General features: G+C 42.5%; 1 protein-coding gene across 23 annotated transcripts in view; it reads right to left on the bottom strand.

Moving 5' to 3' along the window:
* The window catches only part of ZMYND11 (zinc finger MYND-type containing 11), a 134457-nt gene that overhangs the window by 21849 nt on the left and 88343 nt on the right, over positions 1-24265 (bottom strand). For 8 of the 23 annotated variants that reach the window (XM_043563233.1, XM_043563232.1, XM_043563225.1 and 5 more), the window contains exons 4-8: positions 16529-16690; positions 4358-4435; positions 3393-3485; positions 1280-1367; positions 469-524 (exon numbers count right to left, since the gene is read on the bottom strand). In XM_043563233.1, coding sequence (XP_043419168.1) covers positions 469-524; positions 1280-1367; positions 3393-3485; positions 4358-4435; positions 16529-16690 — 477 coding nt within the window. Of the gene's footprint in view, positions 1-468; positions 525-1279; positions 1368-3392; positions 3486-4357; positions 4436-16528; positions 16691-17155; positions 17250-19262; positions 19308-24265 lie in introns of those variants that run through there. The other 15 variants (XM_043563230.1, XM_043563228.1, XM_043563229.1 and 12 more) reach the window with 7 other exon arrangements.

Raw genomic sequence — 24265 nt, 5'->3', positions numbered from 1 at the left:
GGGAAGTGCAATTGGTCACGTTGTAATAACGCTGTGAGGTGACGGGACCACGCTTGGGGGAGCAGTTCAGTGACGTATGGAAGTGTCAGACCACTACCCTGTATAACTGGAACTAATATCACACTGTATGTTAATTACGCTTTAATTTGACAGTGAAAAGGAGGGTAACATTTATTGAGTGTCTGCCCAGTGCAAGACATTTGCCTGCATTATGTAACCAACATCCCTGAGAGCAGTTACAGAAAAGGAAACATACTTTATTTGTACAAGTTACTTAACCACTAAATCTAACTCCTAGGATTTCTCTGAGAAAATTCCCTCCTTGATTTGCGTTATTTCCCATGTATTTCAAACATGGAAATAAAATTATATTTAAAGGAAATGGCAAAACTGAAACATATGTAAGAGCAGAATTCTAAACTAAGTCTGGAAAACAGCAGGAGTTTAATTATTGGGAGTAAGCAGTACCTCGTGACAGGTGTCTTTATACAGCATCCGTGCTATGTCAGCCTGCTCGCTGTCTGCTGTAATGAAAGGCAGACAGTATCTATTACCACAAATCCAGAAACACAAAACTATCAAAAGTAGTACAACCATTTGCATTTTCTTTCAGTGTGACTAGAGTGGACATATACCATTTAAAATGAAAATGTCTATTTTAAATGAACTTCAGGGGCACCTGGGGGGCTCAGTCGGTTAAGCATCTGACTCTTGATTTCTGCTCAGGTCATGATCTCACGGTTCATGAGATCGAGCCCCACATCGGGCTCTGTGTTGGCAGCATGGGGCCTGCTTGGGACTCTCTCTCCCTCTGCCCCTCTCCCCTGCTCTCTCGCTCTCTCAAAATAAATAAATATTTTTTTAAAAATAACATAAATAAAGTTCAGGCAGCCAAACAACATTTCTATAGACAGCTGTAATGTTATATTCAACAGAATACGGATCCTCTACATACAGAGTGCCTTCTTTCTTTTCCTTCAAATGATGGGACGTTAATGGAAGAGGACCAGAATTAAAGTGCTTATAAAAAGCCTCTCAAACTAAGCTTATATATAAAACTATAAAGAATAAAAATATTTTCAGCATTTAGTACTAGAATTCTTGGCCAGTCAATTTTATAAACTTTAACCACATTACCAAAGTTGAAACCCTGACATTATTACTTACAAATCATTAAAGTATCAATTTTTTGAATGTAATGTTTTATAAAAGGTATTTGCCAACACGAAGGTTAAGTGGTATAGAGAAGCATGCACAGAAAAGAAAAAAACCCTTCAACCTCCGTAGAAAATCACTGTGTTGTGGAGAAGCAGCTGAGCATCAGCTTTGAACTCTTCATAACTGCGGTATTTCCCTTCGTTCACTTTCTGCAGAGGGCGAGAAACAAAATAGCAAAGCGTTAATAGCTAGAATGTTTGTCTGCCTTATGCTAACGGGTTATTAGCGCAAGGGGCATGGCAGAACCTTCCAGAATGTCGCTATGTCCACTCCCGTGTCCCACGGCATGGATGGGACACGCGTGAGGACACCGATAAGCCCACCTGCGGCTGGAGTGCGGCGTGCAGAGCACTGGACCGCGGGCAGCCCCCACCCTCCTCTGCACTAAGTCAGCAGCTGAGCTCCGCCAAAAGCCGGGGCCTCTCACTGCTGCTGGGCTGCGCGGAGAACGAAGGCTGTGGTCGGTGCAGATGGTAACTACACACCTACCATTTTTCTGGCACAGTCTTACAGAGACTGAAAGCAACAACCATTGGCCTACGTGACGCTTTCCCACAAAGTCCGAGTTGTTCCTCTACACACCAGGTCAAGGCAAGGCTTTCTGCTGTGCTAGACACGTGTACGTGATGGATTATGGAGGGAATTTGAGGGTTTTTTGCAGGCAGACAAAGTTTTTGGAAGAAGGGTATAACGAGTTATTTAGAAGTAGCAAGGAGGCATTTTCTTATCCTGGTAGCACTTTAGGAAATCAGCTTGGAAAGGACTTAGAATACTAAGGCCTCTAAATAACAACTAAGATCCTGTCTTTCTGCTGAAATCCTCCAAGGCCCACCTCAGTGGTGCTTTCTTCAAGAAGGCTTGCAAGATATCCCCTGCTGGAGGAACCTGCCTCCCTTCTGGCATCAAGGGTCACAGGCTTAGTTACAGATACTGAGTCCCACTGTGAATTTCTGACCATCCCGGGCTCGGTCCTCCCAGGCACTGGCAACGTCTAGAGCTCCCCCGGTGACCTGATCTACACCCAGATGGAGAAACTGAACCCAGGTTTCCCAAAGCATCTTCGTGATTTTTGAGATTTGCACCATCACGGCCTGTATTTTGGGTTGAACTGTAAGCTCCTGATGGGATAAAAATCATGCTTTCCTCTGTATTTTCCTTACAGTGCTTTCTGTTCACGAACAGCACCTGCTACGTACAAAGCTAAGACACCATCAGTCCAGCTGGTGTTCTCTACGGATCCGCCGGGATCAGACTAAGGGAAGCTTGGAAGGAGCAGAAGCAGGGGCAGGAAGGACTGTCCCGTAGAGACCTTGGGGTTTAGGAGAAGAGGCTTTGCTTGAGGACAGGAACTGGGGCAGGAGGTGAAATGAAAACTACTTGTTTTTATTTCAGACTCTGCCAGCCTCTTTAGAGGGAACACCCTTCATTTACCCTCATTTCCTACTGAGGTAATCACCTGCAGTCTTTCTCAGCTGCCAAGGGGACTAAGAAACTTGTAAAATAACTTAAAATTATTCCTATGGTCTCCCTATAAGCTACTGTGGCCAACCACGAGATCTGAAATTCAAAAGGATGCATAAAGTACAGAATTAGTAATTCAGCGGCCCTAACTGGGAAATGCGTTAAAATGTTCTACTGGATTTTACTGCAATTTGTAATTACATGTTAACAAACCCATTACAATACTCAGCTACAAAAGGTAAAATCAAGAACTCTGAGAAAATTGTTTTCTGGTTACATAATCTTTGTGTTGTTCAAGTTCACTCTGCTGTTTCCCAGGACTCTGGTCCTAGACTCCAATGTTCCCTTGAGAAAAACTCCTGAGTACCTGCTAGTGCTAGGAAACCACGTGCAGATAGGAGTCCTCGAATCTGAAATATTCAGTTGACCAGGCTCTACACGCCTCTCCTGGGATCAGCAAGTATCCAGAATCTACAGCTGCCTTAACACCAGGCCTTTTCGAACGGGACACCTGATCTGCACGCACAGTAAAAGCACAAGGCATCTCAGTAGCAGCAATGCCCCTGTAGGGGCTACACCTTTTAGGCTCTAAGTAGAGGACGAGCAGGCACACACCCTAGGGGGACTGGCAACAGAATCATGCTCAGCTGGGAGTTGTGAGTCATGTGGGAGCTACGGGTGTATCAGAAACCGGACAGAGGGCCTGGCTTTACCTCCTGTATGGTGGGGACGTCCACCGCTGAGTGCACCAGCCTCCGATACATTGGGTGTTTGTTGTCCTTCCCCTTCTTATTGAGGTCTATAGCCTGAAAGGTCATTGAGAGACGGGTGACACAATTTCTAAACACTTCAGAATTAACTGGAAAAATGTACATGCACTATATATAGTTCAATGTGGCATTTTTTGGGTTTTGATAGAAAGAACAGTTATTTTGGAAAACACCACTTTACTTTAGACACTAAGTATCACAATATTGCTGGGCAATAACTGCAGTAATACGGATGGAGCTAGAAAGTATTATGGTGAGTGAAGTCAGACAAAGACAGATACCACATGGCTTCACTTGTACATGGGATCTGAAAAGCAAAACAAACAAAAAACAGAAACAGACTCTTAAATACAACCAAGAAACTGATGGTTGAGAGAGGGAAGGAGGAGGGGGATGGGCAGAACAGGTGAAGGGGATGAAGAAGTACAAATTTCCACTTTTAAAACAGGTCAGTCTCAGGGATGACAAGTGCAGCATGGCGAATATAGCTGGTCATATTGTAGTAACTTTGCATGGTGACAGGTGGTGGCTATAATTACTGGTGAGCATGGAGTTATGCACATAAATATCAAATCCCTGTGCGGTACACCCAAAACTAATAATAATATTGTAGATCAACTGGACCTTCCTTAAAGATTTTGAAAAATAAAAGATGAAACAACAGAGATGTATCAGCAGGAAAAGAAAAGTGCACGTCTAATCTAATGCAGCTAAAGAAATGCCCGTGAAAACAAAGACAAGACCAAAAAATAAAAGCCTCTTGCGGAGCCATCACGCACAAAGGAAGTATGGCGGCGGTGTTCTCCACCCCCATCCTGCTCTGTGCATCTTGACTTGTCACGCGCTAAGTTGCAAGGCATGAAGGGAGGGAGCCTGGCAGGGCGGCCCGGAGACTGTGCAGGACTCACCCTCTCCTTCATGCGGGACACGATGAACCGCAAGTACGTGCTCATCTCCTGTTTGTTTGTGTGTTTCTTCTTGATGCTCTGTTAACAACAGAAAAGGCCAGGTGTAAAACGTGATTTTGTACGGTGTGCAAGGACTGTACACAACACGCACTATTTCCAGCACATCTGATACAGAGAAACCTTTGAAATGCGCACGGTAAAAACACTGCTTTACGTGAGAAGGAAATGGAAAATATTATGTCGCACTGGACATAATACCTTAGACAACTATGCACTTTTTCCTCAGTATTTTAAAACTGAAAACTTCCACTATTTTCAGATAAAACAAATGACATAATACTGATCGTGACATAACGCGGAATCACTTATTTTACAAAAGAAAAAAGTCAGCTGAAACCCTTCAGGGAGCATTATTAGTAATATCGAATGGTGAATTTCAGCACAACGTTACTCTTTGTCTAAAAGGTTATTAAAAATCCGCGTCCCCTATGAGTGAGTGCAGTGCAGGCAGGCATACCTACTTATCTTTTAACGTGTCAGGGTCTGTTCAGTAATAACTTCAGTTTCTAGGAGTCTGACCTGAAAACTAATTAGGTTCTTCAATTTACGTCTCAGAAAATAAATGTCAGCTAGGACACACTTCCTCTGTCGAGACTGAGGCCTCGGGGCAGACCCCCAGCCCCACGGAGGCGGCCATGCCGCCTCGCCCACTAGGCCCGGGCCGGTGTTTCACAACCGCGCACCCCCCTTCGGACACCAGGTGACGGCCCTCTACCCAGTGACATCATTAGGCCCAAAGAACGGCGTGTGCCAGAGGTCATCCTGATGTGCTAACGGACCGGACGAAGCAGCCAACATTTCTCAGCTAACTGCAAACTACCAGCGCCTCGCTGGGGCTCCAGGGAACGGATTATCCACACACACGACCCTAACCCGTCTCGACAGAAAACGGGCCCTTTCTTCTCTGGAGCTGTGGTTTCCCGCACTTCGTGTCTCAGGTGGCCCCCTCTCCACTGGTCACCTGGACTCTGGTGCGGGCAGTCGCTGCTTCTCTTGTGCTCATCTGGCACATGCTGTGCACACAGCTTCTAAGTCATGCCAGTTACAGAGCATCGGCCCCGTCCGTGCCCAGAGTGGGGCCTCGCCGCTGAGCACGGGACTGGGGACGTCCCAGGGGAAGGTCCCCGGGCTCTACACCGGTTTGTCCGCTCATTCGCTGATCCCGCAGGAGTGGTGACGTGTGGTGGCGACCGCTGCTGCTGCTGCACAAGGACACTTCCTGGGCTCCAGGCTGAGAGTCTTTGTGGGGGAGGAGCTGGTGGGCCGTCACTTTTGACAAGACCCACGCCAGCACGTGAGAACCACCCTCCCGTCAGCCGGCGCCGCTGAGGAGGGTGCGGTGCGGCACCTGCACCCCACACGGGACGAGTGTGCAGGGAGCTCTCTGGGGACGGGAAGTTACGGTCAGCTCTTCCTGCTTTCGGACGTCCTTCCATGCGCTACTTTCTACGCTAAATGAACAGCCTGGCGGACGTCAAATATGGGAAAAACAAAGGGTAAGAGGCCAAGAAGGCTGCTTTTTTCCTCACCTCTCGGGAAAGCCATATTCTCTCAAAAGAGAACAAAAACGAAAGCTTCTAGCTACAGACTCGATCATGTGAACTCCAAAATATGTGGATGCGCTGCTAAAACTGCTGCTCCCAAATATCAGTCTGATCATGCAATCATAAATTTGTGTAAACTCCAATGAAATAGCAACCTACATCAGGTCCTGGAATACTATCTGAGGGGTTATGGTTCTTTTAATAGATGACAGGTCATTAAGGGAAATACACAGCACTTCATGTAATGAAACATAATGTCAATGCTAAGTATTGTTCCAGACCTTCCCTCCACGAAGCAGGCTGGGGATACTCTGCTCTCTAGGTCTGCGTGCGCATACCACCAGCTCGGCCTGGGGCGGCTGTGCAGAGGGGATTCTGGGGACAGAGTCTGTCACTGCAGCGACCACGGCATGGCCGCCCTCTCTCTCCAGGGCTGCTGGGTAGCCCACATTTGCACAGGAACATGGTTTTTCCTGGTGGTGATCTCGACATCAAGCTATATGAAGTACTTCACTGTTAGTCACAACCTAACCCCTTTTGGTTCTTTAGAGCCCTCGAAAATAAATCAAGTATCTTTTTTGGTGATAAACATGGGTTCTCCTGAAAAAGCAGGGCACAGACTGTAACACGAGCGCTCTGGGCGTATGTGAGCCGCTGCCCCCAGGCAGTCCCAGGGGCTTGCAGGCACCTGTTCCCCAGACCCACAGGCCCGTCCGTGGGTGGGGCCCTCTGAGGGAGCCCACACCAACAAGAGAGGGCCCTGGACAGACACGGCCTCTCCCTGCAATTCCTGGAGACAAAACGTTTGTCATAAGATGCTTCCACACTTGCTAAACTTGTGGGCTTTCAGACATTTCCCTCTTCGTATTTCACAAAAGAGAGGAATGGTGGGGCGCCTGGGTGGCTCAGTCGGTTAAGCGTCCAACTTCGGCTCAGGTCACGATCTCGCGGTCCGCGAGTTCGAGCCCCACGTCGGGCTCTGGGCTGATGGCTCAGAGCCTGGAGCCTGCTTCGGATTCTGTGTCTCCCTCTCTCTCTGCCCCTCCCCCGTTCATGCTCTGTCTCTCTCTCTCTCTCTCTCTCTCTCTCAAAAATAAATAAATGTTTAAAAAAAAAAAAAAGAGAGGAATTGAGCATTGTAGCCTCTGTTTGAGGGCTGCACCGTAAGACCTGCGGGGATTTCTTGGAGTTGTGAGCTGCCTGTGTGACATCCTCAGTGCTGTCTCAACTAAGTCTGTCAGCAAAACAAGACAGTGGGCTTGAGAGAAAGCCACTTTGACAGAAATTAAAGGAAGAGCTTCTAAGGTAAATGCTATTCTGTCTGTAACATAACTAAGCAGACAGCTCTAACAACAAGGTCAGAAAAACAAAAATCATGCTTTAAATATCTGCAGATTACTTCAGATCCAATCCTTTCTCGGGCATAAAGAACTGTACGTATTCTCTACTTGCCGACCTCAGGACTCCTCAGGAAAGGCCTCTCTCCAACAGTATGCAGCTCAGATAAAGCCCAGAAAGTTCTGGGGACTGTTCACATCACTGGTACCATACAGGGATCATTCTGTCAATATCTACAAACAGGAGAGCCTCTGCATTACATGGCCAAAGTTGTTGCAACCGTTTTCAAAACAGAATAATCACACGGCTGAAGCTGATTCAAACGTGTGAGATGCCCACTAAAGACGCTCTTAAACACATGACAGATTACCAAGGGGCTGCCTTCCTTTCTGGGGAGAAATAACAGAAAATCTTAAACGTCTTCTTGAGTAAGGGATTCTTACCACCAGCACAAACACTTGCTGGGTCACAGCAAGTTGGGTAAGGCCAGGCGGATGGCCTAGGGAAAACAGGAATCAAGTAATTCAGCTACACTCTGGGCCTGATGGTGGTTCTGGCTGGAAAAAGGTACGAGCAACCTTAGACCAGGTCAAGGCTCATCCACAGTTAATTACAGACAACAGTGCCCAAGGGCCATCACATGAACGAACCCTCAAGACTGATCTCAGAGACCCAGCTTTTCAGATGCAGCACATGTTCCAGCAGAAAATGAACGTGTGGAAACGGCATCTCCAGTCCACCAAGTACCCAAACGAAAAAAGCATGCAGAGATCCAGGAGGCCTTCCCTTAGATCATGAATGTGTGCTGCTTGAGCTCACCAAATCCAAGTCCCCCAGTCTGTGACTAAACAGGTCAAGAGTATCTCACTTTCCCGGGGAACCCTAATACCCAGCACATCTTTCCTGTTACAGGGCTAGACTAGTGGTCTTTTCTTCAACCATTTAAAAATGGAAACCCCATTCTGAACTCATGAATAGGACACAGTCTGGCAGGCCTGGTTTGCCCCACGGGCTGCGGGTTTACCAACCCCAGACTAGACTCTGTTCTGTGAAAGCAGGGTCCACAGTGCTCCAGCTGAGCCTGGTCTTGGGCCAGGGCTTTGTGCAGTATGTGGCATACAGTCAGTGCTCAATAAATGCTAGTGGGACTGAACTGCTGGTAGTCATTAGTAACTTCATTGCTTACCGGGAAAAATATTCTATGTAGTGGAATTCAACCATACAAAATCCTTCTAAATGTGAAACGATTATTCACAACCAAGCTGTGTCGGCATACTCTGGCCACTATAAACCATTCTGTTTACTTCTGGTGAATAAACCATATTATTGTCAGATGTCACCTAAATAGTGCCATTGGCCTCCAACCACCAGACTCCCTTAAAAGTTAGTGAGCTCACAGACATCTAGGGCACGTGCTGAAAAGTCCTTGGCCCGAGGCTGTGTTCTAAACAAGCACCAGGTAATTGGGTGCAAGTGGCCTCTATTGTTTCTATAAACTATCTGCATTATTTGAGGAATCAAGAGGTTCCAAGCTCTCCTCAATAACTGTCTGTAATCACAGAACAGAAAAGAATCACATCGAATCTTATCTGCACATAAACTGCCTATCTTGTTATGGAAATCAGAGGCTCTGCTATTCTCCACAACCATTTGTTATCACGGAATACAAAAGAATCATCATTTACAAGAAACCCCAGCATCTGAAACTTCCACAGCAGCAGTGCCAGGCTTGGAAGCGGCCACGGAAGTGGCTCAAAGTGCGGCCCTTTCTCCATTCATACCAGAGGGGGCCCCAGTAGCCCCTCAGCGACAATCAGTTACTAGGATGACTTTCTAAAAATATACCTGTGTTCAGTCCTTTTCACCCCTGGCAGAAACAGACTGAAATTAACTCTCTTCTGCAAGACCAGAGGGCAGATCGCCATGGCTGTCATCAGTGAGAACAGCAGAGAGCGCGGCTGGCCTGCTCCTGCAGCTGGGGTGCCCGCATTCAGCTGCGTGGTCCCCGCGACTCTACCCTAAATCCCGCAGCCATGTGCACTGGCCCTCCTGGAGAGCTTTTTAACTTAGGTTAAACAAATTTCAATTTAAGTTTAAAAACCTCCCTTAAGCTGCCATGAGTATGCCTTCTCACCCACAGGTAACAGAACCTGGAGGGTAATTCCAACTATGAACAGGTCGAGGTGGATTTTTGGAGCACACGGACGGACAGCTCTCTGCTCACAAGCCTCTCCGTCACTGGGAGGTGGGTCCAGAGTCACTAATGCACAGTGTTTCCAGACTAGCTCATCCCGACTCCAGCTGTATCTGTATTTACCATTTTTTACAAAGTCAACTCCTTCCTGTCTGATTGAGGTCTAGGAGTTTTGGCTTTAAGTTCAGATGATACAATCAACTTTGTAGCCGCCAGTCTATTAAAGCACAGTCTCAAATTAATCCTACCTGCCACAAAGCTGACCACTATGGTAAAAACATCCACATATTCACAAAGAAACCGCTAAAATATTAGCCACAGAGAGGGGGTGCCATGCATGTCAGGGATTTTATGGTTCAATATTCCATGCACTTGTGGGGGTACCTTTGAGTTCTGGGTCACCAAGGTTGGAGAACAGGGAAGGAACATTCAGGAACATTTTGTGGCATGGAACATAGGTTTTGCATCTACCTGGTCCTTCCCCTTGTACACAACACTGAAGAAGAAGGAGATTCAAAACACAGAGGCAGCGTGTATTCCTCAGTGGGATACAACTCTCTGTTCTCCTTTGCAAAGAAGTTTCGTTTCTCTGTTGTCGGGTCAGGGAACAAGTAGCTTTTTGTTCTCTGCTTGACGAAGCGGTCAGGAATACTCCCTGCCCCTCCCTCCTCCTTCCTCCTCGCCCCCCAACCTGGGGCGCTTGACAACATAAGGAGATTATGCACACTTTGTAAGTTATTTTAAGTTCATCAATACTGGAAACGCTGTCTAGATTAAGTTGTAACCATCCTGATGTAGGAACTAGCTCATTATCTCTTAATCGCTCAGAGTTAAAAATAAAAGATTAGGAGGGGCGCCTGGCTGCCTCAGTCGGCTGAGCATCTGACTGTTGACTTCAGCTCAGGTCATGATCTCACAGTTCATGGGATCAAGCCCTGTGTCCGGCTCTGCACTGAAAGCGTGGAGCCTGCTTGGGATTCTCTCTCTGCTCCTCCCCCACGCACTGCCTTTTTCTCTCTCTCTCAAAATGAATTACAAATAAATAAATGGATAAATAAATATAAATAAATAAATACATCAGGAAGAACATACCACAAGACGTTTTACACTCATATCCAAGCCTTTCTGACCATAATGTTGTTAAATTCATCATGGGAAGGCAATGTACAAAGTATGTGTGGTTTTTTCTTGTTTGGGTCCAGGCGGTTTTATAAAGAGATTAGATAAACAATACATGAGATTTTACAGTTTCAGAGGCTATATCCAATTTTAAAAATCCCTAGGCTTTCCCATCACCGTTTCCTAGTCAGGCCTGTTAATGAATAGCAAACGAGCTTCAGAGAGGACTTGGTTCAGACAAAGATCTTTTTAAAAGAAATTTCCTATTTTTGTTAGTATAAAAATGATATGATCCAGCTGTCTTGAAAAACAGCACAGAATATTTGATTAATGTTCATTTTGCATTTTTTAATAATACTTTTGACTGTCTACCATAAGACAAATAAGCAAAAACAAAAACTTCTGCTTCTATTTAAAAATCAAATCTCCAGGGGCGCCTGGGTGGCGCAGTCGGTTAGGTGTCCGACTTCAGCCAGGTCACGATCTCGCGGTCTGTGAGTTCAAGCCCCGCGTCAGGCTCTGGGCTGATGGCTCGGAGCCTGGAGCCTGTTTCCGATTCTGTGTCTCCCTCTCTCTCTGCCCCTCGCCCGTTCATGCTCTGTCTCTCTCTGTCCCAAAAATAAAATAAACGTTGAAAAAAAAAATAAAAATCAAATCTCCATTCCAGACTCGTTAATATGGTTGAAAACCTGACTCACCTTCATTCACAGTGAAAATATTGAATTTCCCACATTAAGTAAGACTGGCCAGAAAGGACAGTTACCGTTCCTTGGCAGAGACGTCCAGGAAATGAATGCATGTTTTCAAAGTATTTTCTTTAGCATTTTGTTCTAACTCCTTCTGAACTTTACAGAAGTCGTCTCCCTATCTTGGGAATTTAAGAAAATTGTCCTGCCCATGACCCCAAAGGAAAGAAAAACAGATTCGGAAGTAAATTTCTATCTCCAGTTTCAGGAAGCAGCTTTCATCAGGATTTTCTCTTTAGCTCCCTCAACAAACAGAAGTCACAGTGCAAATGTCCCCAGCGGAGCTCACCCACAACCAAGTGGGCACTGACAAGCTGGTGCCCACCGTCGGAACTGCAGGTGTCCCCCTAGTGGCGTTTCAGTCCTGGTTCACGTTTAGTAGGCCTGTGAAATCCCTGCCAGGTCTCTGCCAAATTGAAATCTAGGGCTCAAATGCTCACTAAACACACGTGGCCGGTGCTCCCGCAGAACTGCAAGGAGAGAACATTCCACCCCACAGAAAGGTCTACCAGGCAGCATGTGCCAACCTAAGGAGTGGTCCTAGAGCGCGTTACTTTGCCCGCATATTAAAAAAAAGTTCATGCAATCATCACTCAAACAGTATCATGATGCTCACCAGCAGGCGTGGAGGCCAGAAAGCATGCGGTGCACACACACACACATCTGCACACAGCCACACATGCATCAGACACGTGTACATGCACACATGTGAGCATACAACACAGAAGCGCACAGAAGCCCCTGGTAACACATACATGCACATGCACACATGCCCACACACACCCACGCACATACACACATGCACACCAGGTATGCATGCACACGCGCACACGTGTGTTCACACACACACGTATGCACAGAGGCTCGTGCACATGCACAGGCCTGCCTTCGGTAACCAAAGCATTAAAGCATAAAGTGAATTTGTAATGTGGAAACTATAAAAAAATGAAGCAACTTTGAAATGAGACATCCATTTGTATGCTATCAAATTGGTAACAAAAAGCATCGGAAAATACTTTCATGGTGGTCTAAACGGGTATAATCTTCTGAAGGGCAATTTGGTGATTTTTATCACACAATGTGCTCACCCTTTACATTTATGAATTTCACTTCAATACATTTATCCTGTGAAGGTGGCCAGATGTAATTACATAAATATGTGTAAGTTAAGTGTGTCTTTTTAAAAAAAAAAAAAAATACAATGGCCCGTACTGTGTTTTAAAGATGGATCTTTCAGGCAAATAAAACCTTAAAAGCTACTTTCACTTAAAAGTTATGGTTTTCTCATCTTTTCCTGAAAACTTCGTGGCTATTTCAGGAATATAAAATTCAAATACACTGGAATGTAACAACAGCATGAGTGCGGCCCAGCTCTGGACACAGCAGTGCGTGTCCTGTGACTGGAAAGGCGCTGCCGGTCAGGACAGAGCAGGTGACACAGGTGAACGCCATCAGAGCACTGTGTGAGTACGTCACAGTGCACCCTGCTAGGGGAGGAGCCTGAGATACTACTGCCGAACAGACACGATCCGGCTACATTCAGGCATGCACGTGAAGTGACACAGACACAAATGGACAGGCACGTGCACATGCGCATGTTCACACACACGCGGGAGAGGTCTGTGAGAACATTCACCTACTATGTGATAGCATTGCTGGAAGTGTTATTTTTTTATCCTCTGCTAAATTACCTGAATTTTTCACAGCAAACTATAAAAGAAATAATTTTAAAGTCCCCCTTTTTAAAATTAATGAGAGTTCTCTATAAGAGTGTAAAACAGTATGTTACTAGTATTTTTTCCAAATCAAAATGCTAACATGACATTCATAGGCTACTTTTCAAGAATAATCTACTGTGTCTGTACGGTTTAATTACTTTCAGAAATGCAGACATTCCAAAGAAATAGCCTCAGGGTTGTGATATTCTTGAGATTTATTATTAACGTTAATAAAATTATTTTAAATTCAGAAAACTTTTTTTCACTTTCTTAAAATATTTGTAAATAGTCAGATACATGAGATAAAGTTGTTTGAACTGAAGCAAATCTGGAAACAGCTAACCGCTGGGCAACAGAGAGCCAATTCTCAGTGACATTTTCAGTGCTGCAAGGGATAGAGATTACGTAGAAACAAAAGTCTTCTGATCACTGTTTAGAAATATTCATTTTTAGGTAATGAACGGAGCTTCCATTTACTACTTCCACCTGCACTAAAATTTGGCTCTGGGCATCTTATCTTCAAAATTCCTCATTAGTATATCTACTTAATCTATATTCTTTCCAAACATTGAGTAAGAGATTGGAGATCAAAATTCTGATCTGGAACTATGTTCTTGGGTCCCAGGGCACAGACTCTCTGTTCATTAAGTGCAAGAACATTTAAGTCCGCTCAGTTACTTTCATATTAGATCACAAAAATGGCTTCAAGTAAACTGGAAGTTTTGACACTTAATGAAAAAAACAAAAAACAACAACCAGAAGCTTTACCTTAGAGAGATTTAAAATCCCATTAGAATTTCAAGGTTATTATGGTCCCTTCTCCCAGGAAAGAAATTGTTAGCACCTATCTGCTTCTTGAGCATAATAATTAAAAGAACAGAACAGATCCTACACAGTAGTAACCATTTCTTCAGAAATTTTCAAGCTCAGAATAAAGCTCACCACCCCGACCCAGACACAGGCTTTCTGAGCCTCATCAGAGCGGCTCCCCGTCTAGGAAAGCAGCGTGTGAGTCATGAGCGTTTACCGACAGACACCGCATCACCACAGCAAGTGGAGCTGCCTCACAACGTGAGGACGTCCAGACTAACAAGACAAAAGGAAAACCAAGGGCTAGAAAAGAAAAACAGAATAGGGTGCACTGTGGCTATCGTATTTCTGTTATCCAGTAACTCTGAAATTAACAACAACAACAAATCATCTAATCAGTAAAAGCAGAGCAAACACATAGAAAATGGAATCTGACAACTTGACAGTGGGTTCCTACAAAAGTAGTATTAGACATTTTCTTCAAAGGTATAATTGCTGCATTCCATTTAGGAATATAAAATATCTACAATAAAGCTTAACCCATCCTCAAAAATCCCAACGGTTTTGAAGTCTTTACTATGAAAATAAGAACTAAATATTAAAAAGCTATGGCTGTAAAGACACCATGGTGTCCAGAATTGCATTTCCTAAGTCTCAGAGTCCCTATCTGACCAGGGACCCCTCCTTTTCTATTTTTACTACCTTACTGCTTTTGTTCTTAAGGTCTCATTAATATCTTAACCTCAAGTGTCAATTATTATCAGAAAACAGAAGATATGTATTTGCTTTTAAAATGCACAATCCAAATCCACAAAAATATGGGTATTAATGCAGTTCCCACACCACCAATGAAACTAATTTCATGGAGACGTCACAAATTATTGCAGACATCTAAGAGGAAGTCCACAACTTAAGGCTTGATACTCATCTAGGCAGATTCAGGGATTTATCACTGATCTAGCATTTAGGCATTTGATTATGAGTCATTATTCCACACTGTATTTGTAATGCTACCCTAATGGTCTCTTGTCTGCCTGAGTATGTACAGTGGTACTGTGAGATGAAGTATATCAAGGTGAAATACATCCAGTACCGCTAGTGAGATGATGTATACTGAGGTAATACACTGACCAGGTATGACAGCGCTGTGAGGTGAAGCTGTAACACTGAGGTAATACACTGAGTAGGTACAGTAGTGCTGTGGGATGAAGTATCCTGAGGTAATACCCTGAGTATGTATAGTAGTGCTGGTGAGGAGAACTCTGTTGAGGCACTATACGGAGAGTATCCAGTACAGTGGTACTGTGAGACGAAGTACACTGAGGTGCATATGGAGGAGTACAGAACCGCTGTGGGATGAAGTACACTGAGGCAATATGCCGAGTATGTAGAGTAGTGCTGGGAGATACACTACGCTGAGGTAATACGCTGAGTAGGCACAGCAACGCTATGAGCTGAAGCATACTGAGGTAATACACTGAGTATGTAAAGCAATGGTGAGATATACTACACTGAGGTAATACACTGAGTAAAGAAAGTATGCTGCTGAGATAAAGTAAAGGAAGGTAATATACTGATGACGTGTAGTAGCAGTGGGAGAAAAAGTATACTGAGGTAAAACACCCAGTACATACAGTAGTGCTGGTGAGATGAAATATACTAAGATAATACAAAGCCAGAGTGACTAAAAGAAGATTAGAAGCTCATCATACTGGCAGGAAATTAGGGTATTAAAGAAGGGAAAAATTATGAAGCCACAACTTTTTAAAAAATATAAACAAATATTTAACTTACTCAAGTAATGTAAAATATATTCAGAAACTGAGCCCATGAGTAATCTGGGCAATTTGCATGGTTCCGAATACATATCATAATAACTATAAACACAAAACAGAAGTTACAATAAAATCATTCCTTACGAATCACCATCAATGCCATATGCAATGTACACATCATGTGTACGTACACACACACACACACACACACACACACACACACACACACACATTCTACAACCAACAAGCACAGCCAGGTATACTTTTCACTGGGGAAATAATAGGAACAAAAATAATTGTGGAAAGTACCTATTTTACCTACCAGACTATTTCATTTTGCTTTAAATAATTAGAATGCTTTATATACAACTGTCCCATCCCTCCACCCTCCAAATAAAATATAAGCAAGGAATAAACTAACCCATGATATGACAAAAAATAAGGGCGACATTACATGGATATAAAATGGGAAGTAGATACAAAATGTTTCCAACAATGTGCCTTTTGCTAGCTGTGTTTTCTGAGCAGTAGAGAGCACTGACTGAACCCAACTTGGGATAGGAGACTGGTTCTTGCTTTCCAAAGACTATGCATTAAAGGAGTCACACAGTCCAGGGGCAAGTGTAATGCAAGAGAAGAAAGTGTATTTTTATGTGATTAAAACTTTCTAAAATCCATACTCTCAATGTGTCAGTGTTCTGTGATATGCATCGAGTGCTGTGTTCATTTACCGTCATTCCAGTAGACACCCCCCACCCTCCAGTACTTTATCCCTTCACCTGGCACACCACCTGGGGTATCTTTGTGCAGCTCTCATTAATGAATTCCAACCCTCTGACCAGGACATGAAAGCTCATTGGTACTCACCCTGCAAACTGGGCACTGCCAGTGACTACTGCTGTCTCTAAGCCTGTACTCATCAGACAAACACTTGGAATGATACACACGAAAACACAGGTCACATATCAACACCTCTCCAGGCAAATGGCATTCAAAACAATACCAGTCATGATTTTCTGTTTCCCAGTCCTACAAAAAATACAAAATAATTTCGTATGACATTTTGTCAATATCTGCAATGACTAAGAACAAAATTGAAACTAAAGTCCATCACAAGTTAGGCATTAAAAACAATTTTAGACATTAACTGTGTTAAAACAAGAGGGAAAAAATACCTAGAAATTTGCTTCTTTAAATTTTGAATGTCTTTCCTAAACAGTATTAATATTCAGAATATCTTAAAGTGATCTGACAGTAAAACCAGCCCAAAATGAAGTAAGTCCAAAGCCAATCCCCATTCTAACATTATCTTTCATCTTTTAATATAATCTATGGAATAATTTCTCCAGTAAACTGAATAGCCCACACCAACACCTATAGCTTAATATTTCAAATAAACAAACCTCTGTTTTGTTCTGCGTTTTTAAAAAAAATATAGTAAGTACTTAGCACACTGTGGGAACAGAGAGAATAGTAATAAATGGTGATGCTCACTATTCTTATCTTCTCATCCATGGTATTGGATGCTTTATTGAAAATAACATTAATCAGAATGTCCATGTTCTGACAGTTGTCAAATTTTCAGGGTCTGTTGAATTTGGAAAAATAAATTGAAAATGTGAAACTAAAGGTTTAATCACATTCTCCAAAGGACATTACCATAAAAAAAAAACAAAAAAGGAAGTCGGTTTATTTTCTCATTGGGACTATCCCTGGAAGGAAAAGAACATAACTACAGGTGCACAGGTGGTCTTCAACATTTTCTGTTAGCTCCGTGTCTGTACAGCCAACGGCATTTAAATATAAACAGGAAGATGTTACAAGTTGTCTTAGTTTAGAATTCATTAATTCATTTTTCATATTTCACTCTCAGCTTTTATCAAAAAATACCTGTGTTAGGAGTGATGGATTAACTCCCAACCTTCTCTTGTAGATGCAGTAACTAAATGGACAAGGCTCGAAACTACACTTTGCATAATCAAGGCCACTTTCAACAGGGATCCTGAAATTCCAGGCTTCAGCTCTGCCATCAGTTTTCTGTCATAAACCACTGTCTACAGTCTGCTTCTGAGGCTGGGCAGCTTCCTCATTTTCTCTCACATCCGCAACAACTCCAACAACTTGTCTAGGAAGCGCAGCTCCTCTGGTACCTGTGGTCCAAACGCATTGCTGCCTGACCTTCCTTATGAGAAGCCTACTACCCGCTCCTTCAAAAGAGAAGAGAGTCACTAATGTTCTAAAATTCACATCTTCCTACACTTTCTACCCATCCTCATGGCTATGGTATATTCTGCAAAAATATAAATTTTTGGTTTGCTTTTTATTAAAAGTTTGGTCTTTATCGACCAAAGTAATAAAGAAAAAAGCATGACCATTTCTGGTGATTTGCTGCGGATATACATACTCTGCAAAATTACTCTGGTGGAGTAATTTCAGTCAGACTACCAAAAAAAATCTGAGGATACTGATCTGACATAAAATATGGCAGAAGGAATCTAGCTCACCAACTGGGACACAGCACGTGTGTGGTGCTTGGCTGTAACCGTGGTCACTGGGGTGCCCACCTCGCACGGCTCATGTGGGAAGCTGTACTTCAGCTACTGTAATTTTTGTCTCATGAACTGTTGATAAATTAGGTTTCAGTAGGGAAAACATACGTTGTTCTATTTTTAATTAACAGAACTCTTTTCCAGTTTGAAACAAAGTCCTTCAGAATATTTTCTTCACGGCTGTTCAGAAACACCTGGAAGGATTTTGGTGGCTTTTATGTGACTCATCATAAACAAAAGAAACCACCATCTCTCATCACTTGTATTGTTTTTACACTAATTCATCTTCCTGTAATTCTCAGATCCCCAAGACCAGAGAGCAAGAGAGCAAGAGAGCTTACGGCTGGCGCACAGCTCAGGTCTCTCCAGAACCTCCTGCTTCTTTCTAAGCCTACCCTCTCCCGTCCAGCCAGGACGTGAAGATGGCAATGCATCTCTCTTCAATGGAGTTTGCACTCGGCCTAGTTTCTCACAACCGTTATAGGAACGAAAGTGTAACCCAAATGCAGGGGAGACACATGGGGACACATATTCATACAAGAGCATGTATGCGCTGTTCATTCTTTTAACTGCAATAGCTGTTCAGAACATACAAAACATGCAAAAAGTCAAGTTCAAAAGATTCTGAATCCAGGAAACACTGTTATGGATATAAATAATGTAAGCATGTTTGTTACAGGCAGAATTGCCTACAGTTTGTCTTTTAGTAAACAAAATCCATCAATATAGGACTTGTGACCAATGCTCACAGTGTGCCAAAAAGCTAAGCGTGTATATTCGCTGGATTTCACTAGATGTCAGCAACTACTCTAGATAGAGCCTGAACAACAGTGTAGTATGTGAAATGACATTCCAGTACTTCAAGAAAGTTTTAAAAATGCAAACCTACTAGCATAAAACCAAAACTAGAAGCGGTGTAAAGATAGTATGATTTTAAAGAATAATTCTAACAAGAGTAAACTAAGCCTTAAAAAAAAAAGATAGAAATGTAATGCCAAAAAAAAAAAAAAAGCAGAATTAAAGTAAAATAACATAGTGCAAAATCAGTTCACCTTGTTTGGGGCTGCTGTCCTGGAGAAAGGCTGCATACTGTAGGCCTTTCAAAATAAAAACAAAATAATCTTGGTCTCTCTACTATAACTTTGCTCAACATCAGGCAATAAACAGAGCTAAAGGGATTTTTGTACACAAACTATTATTTGCTATACAACTTACATTACTTTTTAAATGTTATAACTGATAATCTATGAATGTCTAATCATCAATGAAAAGACAGTAGCACACAAACTCAAGGGTAGTTACTTGTTGGAGAGGAAACTTTGACACTAACACAAAAGCTACAAATGAACAAAGAGAAAATTCAAAGAGAATTCATGTGCCAGGAAACCTATAGTGATGTTAGAAAAACATTTTACTAACAAATTCGGTGCCATTAAAACTTTGCACAAGACCATGAATATATGTCCTTTTGATCTGAAACTGGTTCAAGTTGTTTTTTTTTTTGTTTTTTCAAGTCAGGAGTGATGAATGTGAACGCAGTAAATACAATACTTGACCACAGACTGAGAGCCACACGGGCTGTCTTCCGAACCAGGAGAAAACACTCCACCATCTATAGAGAAGCAGACTGCTGACCTACATCTGTCACCATTAACAGCATTTGGGTAAGACTCTGGGGCCACCACACCGGCTCAAATCCTGGCTCCAGCATTCACGGGCTGTATGATCTGGGGCAGAATACCTAGCTTCTCTTTGCATCATTTTCTACCTGGGAATGAACAAAGTAATACTGCCTAGTTTATGGGGTTTTTATAAGGATTGAATGAGTTACTATGCTCAGTGGGTGCCCGCTGCTGATGAAGACAATCTGTTTACTACAGTGCACAAACAGGACTTGAGGACAGTCACAAAATGGTGTGACGTTTGTAGTAATACATGTGCGAGTTTCCTCCAGGACTTCAAGTTCCTTGTGACAGCTGACATGTTTCTGTAAGCTAGATGGAGCCAGAAATACTGCCAACTTGACTTTGAGACAACACAGCAACAAGAGGGCTCAGTGGGAGAGCTGTGTCTATAACTAGGCCTCCCACACTGTAATCCACCCTTCACCACACTCAAGAGAGACTCTAACTTTTAAAGTAATTCCCTCTTTATACATAATGAACAGATAAACCTTACTTTATCATCAAATATGTGTCTGTGGTATCCTAACATAGAGAGAATACAAAAGTAAATCTCCACAATTGTAGCCTTAATTCTGTTAATAAACAAATTCTGTTATTAAATTGTTAATAAATATCATTGAGAGCTAAGAATTTGGTGATTAAATATTTCCAGTATTTTAAATATTATTTTTCAAAAGTAAAACTATTACAACAGTGTACATTGCTTAGTGAAATAGAATTTAGGAGGGGAAAAAAGGAATCACACACACACAAAACCAATCAGTCAATCAAAGCTTTAAAGAATATAGGAGAGCATGACCCAAAATATTCCACTGAATATGGAAATTCTTTACCAATTCAAGACTTTCTAAGTATGTTACACTTTGAATACACATAGAACCACATTATAATTGGTTTCTAGTTGATTAATAATCACAGATATTTAATACTTAGTAAATAAGTGACTATGTATATATTTATTTTTTTAATTTTTTTGTTTAATTTGAGAGAGAGAGAATGTGTGCAAGCAGGAAAGTGGGGCAGAGAGATGGAGAGAGGGAGAATCTTAAGCAGGCCCCATGCTCACCATGGAGCCCAATGCAGGCCTCAGTCCCAAGACCCTGGGATCATGACCAGAGCCAAAATCAAGATGCAGATGCTCAACTGACCGAGCCACCTAGGTGCCCCAGTGACTATGTATATTTCTGTATCTGAGACAGGTAATGGACCTTTGGAAGAAAGAAACTGTAGTTCTGCACACAGTCAGCATAAATATAATAAAATATATTTCACTTAAAAAAATCACAGTATCCAAGGGGCATGAAATTTTGCATTTAGGGAACTTAAAACATAGGACTGATTAATTTATGACAACTATAACAACAAAAATGCAAAGATCTAGTCTTTAAAAAAATTCTTACTTCAATACTTGTATTTGTGAAATGGGCTGGGACAGTCAAGCTGTTGAATTCAGCAGGCTTCCCTTAATATTTTTTCAAGAACAAAGCAAGAGAACCCTTTGTTGCCATGGCTGTATAATGGTGTGATTTCTGAAGGAGAAGACATAAACGCAGGTGCATAACTCCTGTGTCTTACCTAAAAGATGTGACTTTAGCCATGTTTTGAGAAGTACACAAACCACATCTGCTTTTAGACTAGCCACTTTGAATCTGGAGAAGCAAAAGATTATGGGGAAAATGTGTCTATGTTGCCCCTCTATAAATTAACACTAAATCCATGCATCCCCAAGATAACTTGTGATCTCTTCAAGAAACCACAAAATGTGTATTTCCATTAATTATGCTTCTTTTCCCAAAAGTTTATTTATTTATTTTGAGGAGTGGGGAGAGGCAGAGAGTGAGAGTGAGAGTTGAGAGGAAGAGAGGAAGAGAGGAAGCTCCCAGACTCCACACTATAGGCACAGAGCCCAATGTGGGGGTCAATCCCACAAACCATGGGATCATGACCTGAGCCAAAATCAAGAATTGGACACTTAACCGACTGAGCCACCCAGGCGCCCCTAATTATGCTCCTTTGAAAGTGTTAAAACATTAAATACATGAGAAAAAGCAAAAACTAAAGAATTCTATCTTTTCACCTAAGCCTACTTTAAAAAGCAGCACGAGGTCCTGCTTTTCAGCAGGAGCATCTGGACTCTCTGAGAAGGAAGCACTCAGACTGAAGCAGCCAAGACCTGAGCTCCTGCCTACAGGTGCATCTGAACGGCAGAAGGGTTCCAAGTGACAGTGTCCTACAAGCACATGGATTTTCAATGGCAGTAATCAAGAAAGAAGAATGAGACCCTAGTCCAGATCTGAGAGGTGAATAAAGAGTACTTTCATACAGAATGTCATTGCTAGGCACTTTTAAGTCAGCTTCTACACTTGTAACCAAGTTATTTAGTGTCAGATCAAACATACCTGTCAAATAATAGGGCAGAGTCACGGCTTTGTGCCAGGAGCCGTGAAGAAAGCAGGAAGCATGAAATAAACAGTATTAACTGTCACGATATCAAAACATGTATTTGATACATCTGCAAATGATCCATAACTCAGGGATACCTGCCCTATCGTACTACATTCAATACTTTCATAAGACCTTTCTATCTTTACTGAGCACCTTATGAGTTAAAAGTTTAACTCATAAGAAATTAAGTTGTCTTTATTACAAAGGGAGCTACCAAATACCAAACTTAGCCGAATAAATGGTGAAATTCTGCTCAAGAAATACAGTTCTCACGATGTGAGAATAAAGGAAATAACCATCATGATCAAGTATGAATGGAATGTAACCATTCGTGTATACTTCTCTAGAGCAAGCAGATGATGAAGCAGTCTATGAGAACATGCAGTATTTCTTTAAAAACTCAAAAAGCCTTGATACAACAAAATGCTGAATGGTCAGATATCACAAAGTTTCACTCTATGCTGTGGGTCTACTGGCCTTTATTAATATAATTTGGAAAGCTCTGAAAAACATTTCTAAATGACTTCCTTGGATCTCATGAGTATTAATGACATACAAATCTGGAAGTATAAGAGGACCGTAGAAAATTTACAAGAGTGTCTCCCGGTTTCGCGGGATTGTCATTTTAAAACTGATTGGTACAGATACTTTTGCTAGTTTGTTGACTAATATTTAAGCAAACCATTTAAAATGAAGAATGGCCTCATTTTTAACAATTGGGTTTTTTATTCTGCTTTCTCAAATGGTCATACTTAAATATCACCATTAGGATGCTTATCTCTACCCAATTTTATCACTTTCTCCAAATGAGTCACCACTTCAACAGGGCTATCGTGCTGGTTTGGATCAGAAATCACTCCAGTCTAGCAGAAGGCACCTCAGTACAATGGAGGCCACTGTCCTGACTTATACAGGCTTCCTTTTAAACAGATTATATATAATTATATCCTGACATACTATTAGCATTAGACATTTACTACGTGATTGCTGGAATTAATAAAAATAATGTGTATGATATCCATATGTTTCAATTATATCAGTTTGTAAAAATAACTAGCAAGAGAAAAGGTAGCCGAGGTGGAATAAAAACATGACACCAACAAGCCCTCTGCTCAAACACGGAGGAGCAGATCAGGAGAACTACCTGGTCTTTGCTACCATAAAGGACTGAAGACAAGACCATCCAAGCTCCATGCTAACCAGGAATATACCTTGGGGACTTACTAAGGAAAATCTGCCTTTTCCCCACCTCTGAGGTACAGCTAACACTTTTAGAGGTTATAGAAGGAAAAGAAGAGCTTTACTACCCATTTTCAAATGACAGAACCTCCTGAGTAAAGAGTATTTTAACCTCCAATTAAAGGTTTAAGACAAATAACAAAAAAATCTTAATGCATTTCCTTCCCAAGGCCATATAGATCTAATTGACTTTTTCTTCTCTTGGTAGGGAGTCGGAAAGTCAACAGGATTAATAATAACCTACATCTTTCCATTTAAGAACTCAAGTGTTCAGAGGATTCCACCATGTACAAGGTGGAGGAGGTATGAAGGAGGCCCCAGACCCAATGCCTGGACTAGCGGGATGGCCACAAGCCCACAGAGCGCTTCTGTGCAAGTCAGAACAGGCGACCCTTCCCCAAGACTGGCTTCATTAGAGGGGAGAGACGTGCCGTATGGGAGGGCACTGCTGGTAGTGCAGACTGGGTGCACTTCCCAAGCTCTGTGGTTCAGAATGGGCCCAGACACAGCTGCCCACATGCACGGGCCACGCAGTTCGAGATGTTTGCGTGACACACGTCAGCTCCATGTCCTTCTAGGGTATCCTTAGTGTATGAAAATGGGAGCATGACCTCCCTTAGGGAACAGGTGCTAACCCAGTCATGGGTCTAAGATACACAATCTCATCACTCTGTGGTTCCACCTCA

The sequence above is a fragment of the Prionailurus bengalensis genome, chromosome B4, assembly GCF_016509475.1.
Source record: "Prionailurus bengalensis isolate Pbe53 chromosome B4, Fcat_Pben_1.1_paternal_pri, whole genome shotgun sequence".
In the NCBI taxonomy this organism is placed as follows: domain Eukaryota; kingdom Metazoa; phylum Chordata; class Mammalia; order Carnivora; family Felidae; genus Prionailurus; species Prionailurus bengalensis.
Note: the sequence above shows the minus strand (reverse complement) of the source record. Positions and strands in the feature narration are given on the sequence as shown.